Source organism: Eptatretus burgeri, chromosome 1, assembly GCF_056783735.1.
Source record: "Eptatretus burgeri isolate ZD-2024b chromosome 1, Ebu_testis_v1, whole genome shotgun sequence".
NCBI lineage: Eukaryota > Metazoa > Chordata > Myxini > Myxiniformes > Myxinidae > Eptatretus > Eptatretus burgeri.
This window is the reverse complement of record NC_140961.1, coordinates 113151306-113167840: the sequence shown is the minus strand read 5'-3', so window position 1 is coordinate 113167840 and position 16535 is coordinate 113151306. Positions and strand designations below refer to the sequence as shown.

Sequence of the window (16535 nt, the reverse complement as noted above, 5' to 3'; positions counted from 1 at the left end):
ATACAAGATGGACATTACAGGGACTTTCAGGAAGGAACGCAGGGAATTTGAAGGAGGTGGGCTTGGGTGGATTATCGGGGGTAGGAAAGATCAAGGATTTGGATGGGGGATGATAAGAGGTGGTGGTGAACAGCTTTTTTGAAGGCCTGGAGGGAAGAATGGGATTGAATCGAGTGAGGGAGTTTATTCCAAAGGCAGGGAAAAAGAGGAATGAAAGAGTGAAGGTGAGAAGTGATTCGTGAATTTGGTAGTTTTACCAGAAGGGGGTTGTTGGCGGACCTTGAGCGCCCTGCGGAAATGTGGTGGGGACAAATTGCAGACAGAGCAGGGGGGCGAGGCTGGATAGGAGACAATAGAAGACAGAAAGACCACCAACCAGCCTACGGTGAGAGAATGAGAGTCCCAAAGACTCAGCCTCATTGCGGGAGATGCCAATGATCCGAAATGCCTTGGTTTCCACAGCGTGAAGCTGAGAAAGATGGGAGGCAGGAGCACCAGCCCAGAGAGGAGAGCAGTACTCCATCAGGCTGTGGACGAAAGCTTTGTAAGTGGTCAGGACACCCGGGCACCGGACTAATCGGCCAGAGTAGGCCATGGGTCCAAGGGACCGGGATAGTGTACTGGGCACGGGTTGCCCATCGGAAACGGGACCCATAGCACCGAGATGCCACGTGGGCATATATGGAGGAGTAGCCGAGAAGGGCACTCCCTGCGTTCATAGGGAGCAGGTAGGCTCGGAGACAGCCTCAGGGCCCAGGGGTGCCGCAGTTTGAGTTCAGGCATACGGAAGTCCCTGCCAGTTGAGTCACGCTGCCCAGCCACGAGATTGTGCAAGGGAACGAGAGAAAATTTGATGGCCTGGCCCAAATTTATCAGAAACGCCAACACAGGCGACAGGAATCATGGTTGCTGGAACTGATAGTTTAAAGAGACAAAAGTGTTGAAAACCCCCTAGGATAGTTTAAAGTTTAATAAATGCTAGGACAGATAGGAAATGTACTCCTTCACACCATCCATCCCTTCGCTCTCTGAAGGCCATTGGACTCACTTTGGGAAGATTGCTGAACTTTGTGGAGGCTATTCTGAGGCTTTGTTGGGTCTCGAGGCAGGACACCAGTATCTCCCTTATTCCCCTCAAGAAGGATCTTAGGGGTTGGGAGTAGATGGACAGGATAGTTTAGCAGGACAAAGACAGTAGGAGGGTTAGGGACAAGCAATTATAAAAATAAAAAGGAAAAATAAATAAATAAATAAAAGGGGGAAGTCTAAATTTTGTTGTTGCAAACTAAGGGAGTGGGTGTGGACAAAGACAGGTGAAGGCGATAGGTTGGGGGGAGACAGTAGGGTAGGTCCGAGCCCATTTCTGGACCAGCCGGCACCACCACACTCCCTCCACACAACCTCACGGGACCAGACCAGATGCCGGCCAGCATCGAGTGCTGACCTGTGTTGTGCTGCAGCTGCTGGTTCACGTTTGCCATGCTTTGCATTTGCCATGCCTTGTTTGCCTGCCTTTGCCTTGACCCCATGCCTGCGTGCCCTTGTTTGCATTGCCCCTGTGTCACCATCTCAACCATGTGTGCTAGGACCATCATCCCCAGTGTTTTGCAAGGACTGCCCTGCAGGCAGCCACACCACAGGGACTACAATTGTGCAGCCCGTGCACCCATTTCTGTGTGTTTTGCACAAATGACTTTTTCCTTCTACAGATCACAGGTCCTGGGCCATGGTTAGTGTAAATATTAGAAAATGTAAAAAAGTTTTGTAACCCACCTGTGTGTGTGTGTCTTAGCGCCGGCAATCTTAGTTAAGTTGTCTGAGTGAGTCTGATAGTTTAGTTACACAGCACACTAGGTTATTTATTTTTGGGACACGTATAAAAATGTCACACTCAGGGATCCGTAGGTAAAATGTACTGGGGGAAAAACCTACACATGCATGCCACACAAAAATTTGACAACTCGGGACGAGTCTGTAAAAAGGTGGGGGAGGGGGGTAGTGTTATGAATCTGGAAGCCTTTTGCACAAAAACAGACAGCAGTCCCCGTAGCTCAGCTATCTCGATAAGTATGTGCTTATAGTTAGGGCACCACCCCCTATGTCTAATGAGAATTACATGTGTGCGCTGCGAAGTTTCTTTATTTTTAGTGTTTTTTACAACAAACCCCCTTCACCTCTCCGCACCATCGACTCCATTGCCCACGTGTTTTTGGATGAAGGCATGGTCGGAGACTCCATTCGCTTCAGATCAAGGCTCCGCTCCGAGGAAGGGCATGGAGCGTTTCCTCCAGCCAATGGGCGAAGGGCGAGCAGGGCCGAGGCCCCCCGACCAATGAGGGGAGGCCTCTGATCGCCCGACAACCCCTTGTCCAATCAGGAGGCGAGTGGGAGGGGAAGAAATCCCTCGGACCTGGCAGGAAGAGGACAGTGGTTGTCAGGACGAGTGTGCGGGAGTCATCGTGGCGATTGGCTTGGTCTTGGTGGTGGTGGCTTTTCGTCTGTGGTCGTGGTGGCTTTTCGTCTGCGGTCCTTTGCAGTGGCTCATCGTGGTTGTGGAGGCCGAGCAGCCAGCGTCGCAGGCCCATGGATTTCTGCACATTGGTTCGAGTCCCACCATGGTGGTTGAAGTACGGTGTGACCGCACGAGGTGGAGAGGTACCCGACATGGCCCTGGTTCCCAGCTCGCCTTTCCCTCCTGGGCTGAGAGACCGAAGAAAGACCCCACGGGGTCCATTTATTTTGGGTGTGTGTGTGAGTGTGTGTGTGTGTGTCCGTGGGCCCCGTCTGTAAGTAGAAATTGTTCAGTGCTTTTGTTCATTGTACATTGCTTTTATTCGGATAACTCTGCTCTTTGTGCTCCCCTGCCCCCCTGATAAATAAACCCCCAATTGTTCAATGTACCAGCTCATTGTCTGTCACTTTCTTTCATTGACCCAGCACGGTGTGTAATGAGAATTAGAGAGGCCGTGTGCCGTAAGTTGTCATTGGGACCGGCGTGGCTCTGGTAACTCCCGCTCGGTACGCCGGACCCGAGTCTGTACATGCGACTCGGTTCGGACAGAGTCGGCCGAGGGTGTGGTTTCCCCGGTAGCGAGACGGTGTGAGTACTTAGCTAAATTGGAATTAGACAAGTGGACCCTAACTCACACCGTCAAAATATTGGCGACCACGGTCCTTTAAGTGACCCGTGACCTTTCGAAGTTGTCCGGGAGTCATGACCTAAATTCCGTAACTAGTAGCGACCCTGGCGGTCGTTTATCGCCGCCGAACCCCAGCCCACAACATTATGGTATAAAAAAAAAGTCTCCAGACTGAAACTCATGGAAAAATGATATGATAGAGGATAGAAAGTTGATTTGCTGATTACTATGAGAGCGAGACGAAGAAGAATAGATCAACAAGAGTAGGAAATATCATGCAAACATGACAGTTTCATGTGAGGTGTTTCAGCATCACCTAATCTAATATATAAAGCTGAGTTTGTGTCTGTGGGTGGATGTGTGGCTCTGAACAAGGTATGTTTTCATTACAACGAAAATACTCATGTACTGTATGCTGTTGAAATGTCCTGTGGTGTGTTGTTACCAAGCAGCTAGCTAGTGATTGCTAAGCTCATCGCTCCTTATCAACGGTTTCTCACAGAGTGCTTGCTTGAGTGCTTAAGCCACTTGGCAAGCGCTCTACAAGAAACTTGGTAACTGAACACATCCCAGATTCATGACATGGCAGTGAGGATAAACATCTATAGCATCATTATTTCAGCCATATCGATGAATTCGTCCCTCAAGGGAAGGGGTAGGAGAAGGCAGGGGAAGGGTTGGGATGGGAAGAGGGACCCGACGTTGCCCGGCAACGCTGGGTACCCCGACTCGTATAATCTATTTGTCCTTGTCACACACGCAACCTGACCACAAATTTTAGTCTGAATCTGTACATAACCTTTTGAGATATCTGGCTCACAGACAAACAGACAAGCAGACAGGGGTGAAAACATAACCTCTGTCTACCTTCAGCGACAAATGTAATAATTAACACTTGCAATGCTCTCAATACAATATGGTCCGATTATAATCTTCACGAATGGACAAATGCCTTCACAAAAGAAAAGGAAGAGTGAAACTCAAGGCCAACCCTGCACTTTTAAACCCAACTTTGTTTTGTTGGCCTTTCTTTGTAATGTCCATTTGTTCCCCTTCTCCCAACCATAAGAACAATTACACTCCACAGTTCCATGTTAAACAGGAAAAATTGCAAAATAGAGAATTCAGTCTCGGTTAAGACTTAAAGTTCTTACCTGACCGCTGACTGGTCCAAAACCATGCCCAGCACGATCTGGTTCATCAAAGTACAATGTGAAGAAACCAGGACTGCAGGATTATAAAACAAAGTTGTAATGAGAGAAAATAAAAAAGGTGGTAATAATTGGCATGTTATGGACAGCAAGCCATTTCAATCATTCATTTAAATGCTATGCATGTTGTTCCCCTCGCCGGAAGAGCGGGTATTAGATTTGGGTCCGTTTGTTACTCGGCGAAAAAAAAAATTTGGGCCAAGTATGTTGGTCTGTAGCGTTTGTCTGTGTTTGTTTGTCTGCCTGTCTGTTTGTCACACAATTTTTGGCCACAGTTTTCAAGAAATCGTTCTGAATTTATTTTTTTGTTGTGTGCAGGTGACCAGCTAAGAACAGCAATGCTTAATTTTGGTGAAGATCCGGATCCGGATCCGGATATGAGAATTTTTTTGACGTGATTCTTCACCATTGAGAGACAGGACCAAAAACGATACATAGCACAATATTTCAAAAGGTTACAGATGGATCCCACAGAAACTTTGTTGACAGGTATGGTCTGTGAAAAGGACTAATACATTCAATTTTGTTGGACATCCAAATCTAGATCCGGATTCGAGAATTTTTCAAGTGATTCTACACCATTGAGAGATTGGGCCAAAAACGATGTATGGCACAATATCTGAAAAGATTACGGATGTATTCCGTAGAAACTTTGTGGATCGGTTGGGTATGTGAAAAGGACGAATTGATTCAATTTTGATGAAGATCTGAATCCAGATCCGGATTCAATTTTTCAGGTGATTCTTCACCATTTAAAGATGAGGCCAAAAACTACGTAAAGCATGTTATCTTTAAAAGTTGTGGACGACTTGTGACAAAACGAGGTGGAATAGTTGGTCAGGTGACAATAACAAGCCGATTCGATTTTGGGTAACATCCAGATTCAGATCCGACCGATCAGTGGGATACAAAATTTAAACTGTTCAGCCTGGCGGAGTTTTAAAACTCAAACTGTTCAAACTGTTCTACGCAGTGCTGTTCCATTTCGTGAAGTTTCAATACATGAGTGATTTTTTTATTCGTTTGTTTTTGTCTGCAAAGAACGTGTTTTTCTCCACTACCAGTCGTCAGATTGAGACTAATTATTTTTTGTTTTTCAACCAGAGGATCGACGACTCGTTTAGAATGTTTTATTGATAATTATGACGTCATAGGTCACATGGTGTGGCAGTCAGGTTGGAAAAAAGGAAAACATTTGGATTTTGGACCTCTGTATCTCTAAAATCGCTCCATGGAAAAGTTGAAACTTGGCACATGGCAAGTACTCGTCATGGGGAATAAGTGTGATTTGTTTTTATGACATAACAGGTGCCTTGATTATGACGTCATAATTGCATTATGTAACACTACATCTGATCAGTATGAAAAATTTTGAAGGTCATTATGAATAAAATAGCCAACAGAAAAAAAATTGATGACATCATCGGTCACGTGATTTTGCAGCCATATTGTTTTTTGTTTTTTTTATACTTTCAAAAATAGATAAAGAAATGGCTAAACAAATTGAGGCGAAACTTTACACGTATGACCGCCTATCCATGAGGAACAAAAGGTTCACACATATGACATCATAGGTCACATGGTTTGGCAGCCATATTGGATTTACAATAAAACCAATAAAAATCTTCTTCAGAACGGCTGGACAGATCGAGGGGAAACTTCACAGAAATGTTCCCCAAGCCTTGAGGATACCAGGGTATTCACAAATATAATTGATGTCACACATGGTCTGGCAGCCATAATAGATTGAGCTAAAATGTTTAAAATACTTTCTCTTGAACCGCTTAATCAATCGACGTGAAACTCTACAATTATTATGATGTAGTACTGATGCGGAATATCTGGTTTAAATTTCAACCTGATTGGATGCATGGTGTGGCAACCAGAATTGTTACATTTTTTGAATCTGGGATCTTTTTGATTTTTTTTTTTTTTGAATGAAGCTAACTTGGCTGTGCCTGGATGGGTTTGAGGGTAGAGGAGAAGCAGATGAAACCCAAATCCTATCCAGGTTCCTCCTGATAACTTCATCTTTGCTTTTTCCTTGTTTGGGTTCCTCCTGATGACTTCAATGCAGTATTGTACCTATTTGGTCTTCCATTTGAATTGAATTGAATTTATTTTTTATCCCATTCTGAAATCAATTGAATAATAATGAACATCATGGGTCACGGTCAGGTGGCCAATCAAAGGGGGATGTCTTCGTACCCGGTCATTACTGCCAGCAGTTATAAAGTGGAAATTATCATTATGTCTCATTAATTACGTAACACACCAGCACAGAAACGCCACACAAAATACACCACACAAAACAAGTCCTGGCAAGGGTCTGCAATCTCTGATTGCTCTTTTTCTTGTTTATTTATGCATTGACTTCACAACATACAAACCTCAAACATCACTACATACAAGTTTTATTTTCAGTTTCTCTCGAAATATATTTTACAACATACCATTTTTAAAAATACATACTCATTACATGGAAGAGTAAGGATGCAGAACACATCAGGACACACCAAAACAAAGGGAACAGCAGGAGAAAGGGTAAATGCCAGCAGCAGGGTGAAGGGAGAAAGTAGATGGAGATGGACAAACAAGGAATGCTGGTAACGATGAGGGTTAGGGGAGAATGCAAGGGGTGGACAAGATGGATACATAAGCAAAATTTTGGGAGGGGTGGGGGTGGTTTCATGGGTGCAGAGAAGATCATGGTTTTGGATGGGGGGGGTGACTTGTGATGGTGATGAATATCTCTCTTGAAGATCTGGAGGGAAGAATGATATTGAAGTGTGTATGGAAGGTGGTTCCACAAGTAGAAAAAAAGAGGAATAAATGAGTCGAGGTGAGCAGTGTTCTGGAATTAGGCATTTTCACGAGGATGGGGATGCTGGTGGACCAAGTGTATCCTGCAGTTACCTTGGGGGACAAAGCATGAAGAGGGCAAAGGGTGCAAGTCCAGAAATGAGACAGAAGAAGACAGAGAGACCACAAATCTGTCAGTGATGGTGAAGTCGAAATGATCGGCCCATAGACTCAGCTTCATCACAAGAGATTCTAATGATATTGAAGGCCTTGGTTTCCACAGTCTCAAGCTGAACAACATGTGAGGCAGCGGAGCCAGCCCAGAGGGGAGAGCAGTACTCCATTAAGCTGTGGATGAAAGCATTGTGGGTGAGAGGAGTTCAGGTGTGCCAAGGAAGGGCTTTACATGATGGAGGATGCCCAGTCGGCATCTAGGCTTTGGAGGCCAACTTGGAAATGTAGCTTGCCAAGAAAGATCATGGCTGAGAGTGGCACCCAATAGTTTGAGTGACCAAACTTTTTTGAGAGGATTGTTGAGTGGATGGGATGGTGTGTGGTACAGGAGGGAGAGAGAGAGAGAGAGAGAGAGAGAGAGAGAGAGAGAGAGAGAGAGAGAGAGAGAGAGAGAGAGAGAGAGAGAGAGAGAGAGAGAGAGAGAGAGAGAGAGAGAGAGAGTGAGAGAGAGATATATATATATATATATATATATATATATATATATATATATATATATATATATATATATATATATATATATATTTTGAAGGACATATTCCAAGTGTTTGACAAGTTTGTCATTTTATCAATGTCTAAGGAGAGGGAAGATGCTGCTGCCTGTCTGTCAGAAGGATGATGGATATCACAACAGAGGGTGGAGTCATCAGCAAAGAGTTAACGAGGATTTTTCCAGTCATTGAGATCAATTAAGAAGATTGGGAATAAGATGGGGGCCTGGAACACTGCCTTGTGGTACTCCAGCTTTGAGAGGGAGAGGAGAAGAAAGGATTGTGTTGAGAGCCACACTTTGGTTACGAGAGTGGAAGCCAATAATCCATGAGTGGACTTGGCCTTGGATTTCATAGGCAAACAGGTTGGAGAGCATGGCGGGATGCCAGATTGTACTGAAAGCTCGAGATATGTCCAGGGAGACCCTGATGTCATGTCCGGTATTGAGGTTCTCCATCCGTTGTTGGGAAAGTAAAAGCAGCATGTCTAAAGTAGAGTGACCAGGTCTGAATCCGAATTGATGATTTTAGATGAGACTATTGAAGAAAAGGACTGATTTTATGTCACCTGCGATGATCGATTCCATGACCTTGCTGATGATTGGAAGGAAGTCAATTGGTTTGTAGTTTAGGGATCTGTTTTTGCACCTTTTTGTGGAACACTGTGATGTTTGCTGATTTCTATACAGATGGAAGATGACCAGTGGTAAATGACAGGGTGGAAAGGGCAGACAGAGGAAATGCAAGAGCAGAAGAGCAGGTTTTTATGACACGTGAGCTGATGCTGTTCGGTCCTGTTTCAGAGTCGGAGTTGAGGGTTGCCTGAAACTTTACAACCTTCACAGGTGCAAAAGACACAGAATCTAGGAACAGTTGGGTATGGGTAGGAAGGGTGGGTGTAGAGGGAGAGGGGTTAGGGACACAACATTTTGAAGCAAACACGGATTTGGGGCATTCAGCCTTCTCACGAGCAGAGTCGGCTGTGATTGCATTTGGACGTGAAGGAAGGGATGGAAGGGGCGCATACACCAGAGACAGACTTGACAAAGGGACACCAGGTTTTAAAGAGGGAGACAAGTTTGAAAGTTAATTCTTGAGATTGGACAGATGTTGTTTTCTGGCTCTCCTGAGAGTAGACACACACTTATTACAGGCTTCCTGGAATGATCTGAAGGTGCCTTTGGTTGGATTTGCCTTCCAGGAGGAGAATGCAAGTTCTTTTAAAGCAAATGCATCACCACATGATTCAGAGTACCAAGAGTGGGAGGATGGGTAAGATAACTGAAGACGGGATAGGATGAATCTGTGCATGAGAGAGCATGTTTCTGTGGAAGAATTCCCAGGCTGAGTTAATATCAGGGCCGGAATATATTTGAGACCAGTCATGAAATGCGATGGCTGCTTGTAGTCCCTGCAAGTTTGCCTGAGTGAACAACCAGACTCGCTGGTGCTGAGGCTGTTCTCTGAGAATGGCCAGAGAGATGCTGACCTTCACAAGCACATGATTAGATCAGCCAATTGGGATAGAGGATGAGGAAGATACATTGATGAGGAAAGTTGTTCATCACCAAATCCAGAGAGAAAGATTTTCCATTGTGAGAAATCCTGGTGGGAAAATGCATGGATCAAGTCAGTCCACATGGAGTCACAGAAGTCCTTTGCAGAAGTGCTATGGATGGTGACAGAGGTACCGACACCCAGTGAATTAGCATGGTAACAATTGAAATCACCACATATGAGAAAGAGAGAGAGAGAGTAGGTGTGAGTGATTAAGAGTTGGTCCAAGTCATCTGAGAGAGATACAGATGGAGTCGTTGCTGCTGGGATGAGAGTACAACACAGCCAAACATGAGGAGGCAGTAGAGGGGAAGTCACAGCAAAAGGTACTCCTGGGAGTTTGGAGGTGTTAGAGTAGTACACGAAGAGTGAGAAATGTAGTTTTTGATGTGTAGAGTAACTCTGCCGTGACGACAGGGGTCAAGTCGATCAAGCCAGAGGAGATAATAGCCAGAGAGAGCCACTAAGGAGCCAGGGCATCCTGTGGGAGGAAGGATTCTGTTAAACAGATGATGTCCAGTTTTTCAGCAGTGGCCTGGATTGAGAGATCTGTCAAGTTGGAATGGAGGCCCTGGAAGTTTGAGGTCCACACCGTTAGGAACAAGGGAAGAGCAGCTGCTGATGGGATGTAGGAATGTGGCAAGGAGCAAGGAGAGGGTGTGAGGCATGGGAAAGCCAGGGGTGGGAAGGAGAAGCTGAGAGGGGGAGGGGCTAAGCTGGGAGGTGGGGCAGTGGGAGTGGGGGGGGGGAAGCTAAGAGAGGGCAGGATGAGATGGAAGTTGAGAGGGGTTAGGACAAGGAGGGAGCAGAGGGTGGTATTCTACTGTCATGAAGGGGTTTGACACCATGAATGGACGTGAAGGGGAATTTTTGTCTTGTGCACATTGCCTTTGCAAAATTGATGTCTCAGGATTCCCAGACTGGATAAGCTGCAACAGTCTTCCTGGGTGGGGTGGTGGTGAGAATGTTTTTGGTTGAATGCATGGAGGAAATTCGGTTGTAAGTGAAAGAGGAGGCTTGATAAACTAAGCCTTTAGGAGTGAGGAGGTTTTGGGAAATAAGCCTTGTCAAGGAGAAAAGGAAGAGCTTTTGATAAAGAAGAATGAATGGGTTGTTCCTGGTGGAGTAAAATGCAGAGTAAGGCATTTTAAGATACATTTTGGAAGCGTTCTCATTTGGCGTCATGGCTAATGCCAAAAACAATTGTTGAACTGCAAATTTATTAAGCAAATAAACCACACATCCAACCATTTTCCACCAGTCACACCGATTAGCGGGTTAATGGGAACGTCAGAGGCAAGACACCAAACATTCAGGATGGTCTATGAAAGGATGACAGCCTTTTCTTTATGGGTTGGTGAGCAGTAAATGTTAGTGTGAAATGAGATTGAAGAATAGGAGTGAAGGGAATGTGGAAGTTGGTTCCAAAGGTGGGGAAAATTTGTGATGAACGAGTATTAGTGATCTGGGATCCTGGATTTTTGGAGTTTCACCAGAAGTGGGTTGATGGTGGACTGCATGCACCCTGCACAAACCTAACCTGGAAGTGGGAGGGGGGAGGAGGAGTGACAAAACAAGGAAAGAGCAAAGTGTGCAAGACCCGAAAGTAAGTGGTAGAATACAAAGAGACAACAACCTGTCTGTGATGGGAAAGACAGAGGCCCATCAGCTTCATCATGGAGTATTCCAATGATCTTGAAGGCCTTCATTTCCATGGAGTCAAGCTGAGCAAGGTGTGATGCAGGGCACCAACACAGTGGGGGGGGGGGAAGTACTCCATCATCTGCATTTTCAGGCCTTGTAGTTTGATAGGAGTTCAGGTGTGCCAAAGAAGGACCTTGTACAACAGGGGATGTTAAGGGACAACTGCATTTGGGGGCAAACTTTGAAATGTGCTTTACTGAAGAAAGATCATGGCTGATATTGAGACCAAGGAGTTTGAGTGACTGAACTTCCTCAAGAAGATTGTTTAGAAAGTAGATGGGAGGGTTTGTCATACAGTACTTTCAGAGAGAGAGAGAGAGAGAGAGAGAGAGAGAGAGAGAGAGAGAGAGAGAGAGAGAGAGAGAGAGAGAGAGAGAGAGAGAGAAATAGTGAGAGTTTGAGATTTGTCAGGATTGAAAGACACATTCCAAGTGTTTGAGCAGCTTGTGATTTTGTCAATCTGAAAAGAGGGAAGAAGCTGCTGCCTGCCAATCTTAGGCATGAAGAATGTTATGCCAGAGGGTGTAGTCATCAGTAAATAGATAAAGGGAATTTTCAGAGTCAGAGAGGTCGTTGATGAAAATTAGGAACAGGACTGGGTCCAGAAGACTGCCTTGGGGAAACTCCAGCCTAAACAGGGAGAGGAGGTGAATGGATTACATTGAGGGCCACACGTTGGCTATGAGAGCAGAGGAAATCAGTAAAACATGTATGGAGTTGGCTATTTTGGATGCCAAAGGGAGAAAGTTTGGAGAGCAATACAGTGCCAGACTATCGAAAGCTCCACATATGTCAAAAGAGATGCCCTGATGTCATGTCTAAGATTGAGAGCCTTCATCCATTGTGGAGAGAGCAGAGGCAACATGTCCAAGGTAGAGTGTCCTGGTTTGAATCAGATTTGGTGATCTTTGATGAAGCCAATGGAGAAAAGGGAGGATTTCTTTTCAATTGCGAAAATGGATTCCATGCCCTTGCTGATGTTTGGAAGTAAGCTGATGGGGCTGTAGTTAAGGGGATCGCTTTTTGCACCTTTTTTTTGTGATGTGGTGATATTGGCTGATTTCCAAGTTTCCAAGCAGAGGGAAGATGACAGAGGGCAAACTTTTGTTTTAGGTTTTTAAGACACGTGAACTGATGCCGTCTGGTCCACCACAAATTTTTCCACCTTCTCAGGTGCAAATGACAGAATCAAAGAGCAGTTGAGTATGACTGGGTAGGGTGCGTACAGAGAGCAAGTGATTGGGGACACAATATTTAGAAAGAAACACAGCTTTGAAGCGTTTGGCCTTCTCACAAGCGGAGTCAGAAGTGGTGTCATTTTAAGCGTAGGAAGGGATGAAGGGGGAGTATACTCCAAAGGAGACTTAACAGGACACCAACAAGTTTTAGAGGAGGCAGACAAATGTGAAAGTTCAATCTAGAGGTTGGCGAGGTGTTGTTTCCTTGCTCTCCTGTGAGAGGACACACACTTCTTGTGGGCTTTTTGGAATGATATGAGATTTCCTTCGGTCGGGTTTGCTTTCCAGGAAGAGAAGGCAAGTTGTTTTGGAGAAACTGCCTCACCACAGGATTTTGTGTACCATGGGTAGGAAGAAGGGTAGGATAAATGAAGACAAGATGACATCAATGTGTCCATAAGAGCAAGTTTTTTGTTGTTGAAGAATGTTATGATCAGATGAACCAGTTGGAACAGAGGAAGACCAGGAGACATTTATTGGGAAGCTTGTCATCACCAAGTCCAGAAGGGAGGATTTGTCATTGGGAGAAATATGTTGTTGTTCATCTTTCGGCTGCTCCCGTTAGGGGTCGCCACAGCGGATCATCCGTTATGATCCGCATATTGATTTGGCACAGGTTTTACGCCGGATGCCCTTCCTGACGCAACCCTGGTCGCCTCTTACGACACAGGGATCAGGATTTGGGTTTCGCCATGATTCCAGGCTGCTCTACACCCTGCCCAGTGCAGAGCCCCCGTCCTCAAGCGATCCTCCAACCCAAGCCTCCGAGTAGCTGGATTACAGGCGCACGCCACTACGCCCGGTTGTCATTGGGAGAAATATGTGTCAGAAAATTCACAGATTGAGTTTGGGAGGGTGTGGGATGGGGGGAAGATGGGAGTATGGGGCACGAGGGGCAGCTGAGGGGGGGGCAGGGTAACGGGGGGGGGCAGAGTGAGGAGGAATCTTTGAAGTGATGGGGTGAGGGGGAAGTTTTGAGGAATGGGGTAAAGGGGAAGCTTGGAGAGTTTAGAATGAGGGGGAAACTTTAAGAGGAAGTGGTGATGGGGGATGCAAAAAATGATGACATGAAGTGGAGGGATGATAAAGAGAAGGATACAAAGAAGGGGTGGAGTTGGAAGGACATGGGTTTATAGGAGATGTGGGGAAGAGTACTGACACATCGGGGTTTGACACCGTCAATGTAAAAGAACGTCAAGGGAATTTGATTGTCCTGAGCAGAAAAACTCTACAAACTAGGCTTCTCAAAATTTCCAAATGAAGCATACAGAGATAAAGATCATGAGTGGAAGGAGTTTTGGTTTAAGGAGCAGAAAAAGGTCATGCTGTCGGAACAAGGTGAGACATTTTGCCTCATCTCGAGCAGAGGCTAAGGTTAGGCTGTTTGAGTGAGAGAACAATGTTGTAGCATTCAACAGAGACTAACTTGACAAGAAAGCACTACCAAGACTTTGAGGAAGGAGACTGGTTTGAGAGTTCAGCCTAGAGATTTGAAAGAATATATTTTCTGGCATTCCTATGAATGCTCACAACTCTTGCAAGCTTAAGAGCCACACATTGATTGCGACAAGAGAGGAACCAATCGCCTTCGAATTTGAGAAAGCAAGCTGCTTGCCTGCAACCCCCTCACTTGAAGATTCAACATATCAAGATCAGGGGGATAAGTTGGTGCTGCAGAAATGGCAGCTCAATCCTTCGGTCAGAGGAAAGATTACAATCCCTACCAGTTGGCCTGTGCAAACAGCTAGATTCTACAGAGCTGAGGTCACTCTCTAAATACAAAGGAAGATTTTAGTTTCATGAGATTATTTATTGATTTATAAAGTCTTCAAACTATAAAAATTAGAGTAGGGTAGGGGTATATTACTCACCGCTCACTGTTTGGTAGGTCAAGCCACTCAAGTATCGTAAAAATACGTTCTTCATAAGGTACTGACCTGGAAAATAATAGATATACAATTAAATGACTGAAATGATCATCATTCATTATTTTCTCCAAACCAATCATTTTAAATCATAATATGGTCATTAAGTAAATTATAGGTGACAATCATATTCAGCCCATGCCCCACCCGTTTTGCAATCGCTTCTGTGTGTCTGTCTGTCTGTCCAGGCCATAACATTTTAACCATTCGAGCTTTTCTCATCAAATTTTCAACAAACCTTTATTATGAGAATATGGAGAAAATACTTTAAAATTGGGTCAAAATAAGAAATGGCAAAGTCATAGTGACTATAAATAACCCTTATTAGCCCTGCCACAGTGCGACAAGCATGAGACACCTCGTTTTTTTGTGTATTTTTGTTTTTTCATCGTTACCGTGTTTCTCCATCTATTTACTATTGAGCTTCAATCTGTATGTCCAGGCAATAGCTTTTTGCCAATTGAGCTTTTGTCATCAAATCTTCAACAAACCGTTATTATGAGAACATGGAGAGTACAAATGAATAAAATGGACAAATTTTATTGAACTACCATTTTCATCAAGTGTAGCTTTTGTACAAAGCAGACATGGATGGGCTAGGAATTTTTTTTTTTATACAATGTCGAGACTCAGAATAAGAGCGAACACACAGAACATATAACAAGAGGGGCAGGAGAGGGAAGCACAAAACAGTGGGGAACAGAGACATTAGATCTGTTGAAGGGAGAGGGGTTGGGCAGGGAACTTAGGGTAAACAAGATGGACACTACAGGGACTTTCAGGAAGGAAAACAGGGAATTTGAAGGAGATGGGTTTGAGGTTGATTAACGGAGGTAGAAAAGAACATGGTTTTGGATGGGGGAAGATAAGAGATGGTGGTGAACAGCTGTTATGAAGACCTGGAGGGAAGAGTGGGATTGAAGAGAGTGTGGAAGTTTGTTCCAAAGGCAGGAAAATAGGAGTGAAAGAGTGAAGGTGAGAAGTGGTTCTTCATTTTGGTAGTTTCACCAGAAGGGGGTTTTTTTGGCAGACCTTGAGTGCCCTGTGGAAATTTTGGGGGGACAGAGCACAGGCAGAGCAGTAGGGGCAAGACCTGAGACGAGACGATAGAATACAGAAAAAACACTGACCTGCCTGTGGTGAGAGAGTGACAGACCCAAAGACTCAGCTTCATTGCGGGAGATACCAATCACCCTAAAATCCTTGGTTTCCACAGCATGGAACCAGCGAGGTGTGAAGCAGTAGCACCACTAGAGATGGCAGAGCAGTACTTCATCTGGCTGTTGATGAAAGCTTTGTATGTGGTGAGGAGCTCAGGTGTGACAAGGAAGGACTTTGCACGATGGAGGATGGTGACTGGCTTTGGAGGCGAGGTTTGAAATGTGGCTTTCCCAGGAAAGATCTTGGCAGATAGTGAGGCCCAAAAGCTTGAATGAAAGGAGTTCTTCAAGGGGATTGTTAAGAAAGTAGATGGGGATGGCTTTGCAGACAATCCTTTCGGAGAGACATGGTGAGAGTGTGAGATTTGTCAGGGTTGAAAGACATGTTCCACGTGTTGGACCAGTTTGTGATTTTATCCAGATCTGCAGAGAGCGAAGAAGCTGCTGCTTGCCAGTCTGAGGGATGACAGATGGTACGGCAGAGGTTGGAGTCATCAGCAAAGAGATAAAGGATTTTCCAGAGTCGGAGAGATCATTGATGAAAACCAGAAAAAGCACAGGGCCTTGAACACTGCCTTGAGGAACTCCAGCCTGGACAGGAATAAGAGATGAGAGAATTCCATTAAGAGCCAAATGTTGACTCCACCAACAGAGGAAGTTCATAAGCAATGAGTGGAGATTGCCTTGGATATGATAAGAGAAGAATTAAATTGAGCAGTGTAGGATGTCAGACCATATTGAAAGCTCACGATATGTCGGGAGATATCTCTGATCTCATGTATGGCATTTCCCACCTCCATCCATTTTTGGGAAAGCAGGAGCAGCATGTCCAGGGTAGAGTGACCTGGTCTGAAACCAAATTGATGATTGGAAATCAAGCCATTGGAGAAGAGGAAGGATTTTAAGTCGGAAGTGATGATGGATTTCATGACCTTGTGGATGATTGGGAGAAGGCTGATTGGTCTGTAGTTGCAGGGATCTGTTTTTGCACCTTTTTTATGCAGGGCAGTGATGCTTGCTGATTTCCAAGTTGGAGAACGAGATTGGGACCACACTGTGTGCAGATAGTTGGT

At 44.9% G+C, this 16535-nt stretch overlaps 1 protein-coding gene across 4 annotated transcripts in view; it reads right to left on the bottom strand.

The window, feature by feature from the left end:
* The window catches only part of LOC147035205 (venom phosphodiesterase CdcPDE-like), a 160915-nt gene that overhangs the window by 87086 nt on the left and 57294 nt on the right, over positions 1–16535 (bottom strand). For all 4 annotated transcript variants that reach the window (XM_085895297.1, XM_085895287.1, XM_085895312.1 and 1 more), the window contains 2 exons: positions 14249–14314; positions 4295–4367 (listed from right to left, as the gene is read on the bottom strand). In XM_085895297.1, the coding sequence (XP_085751423.1) occupies positions 4295–4367; positions 14249–14314 (139 nt within the window). The remainder of the gene's footprint in view (positions 1–4294; positions 4368–14248; positions 14315–16535) is intronic.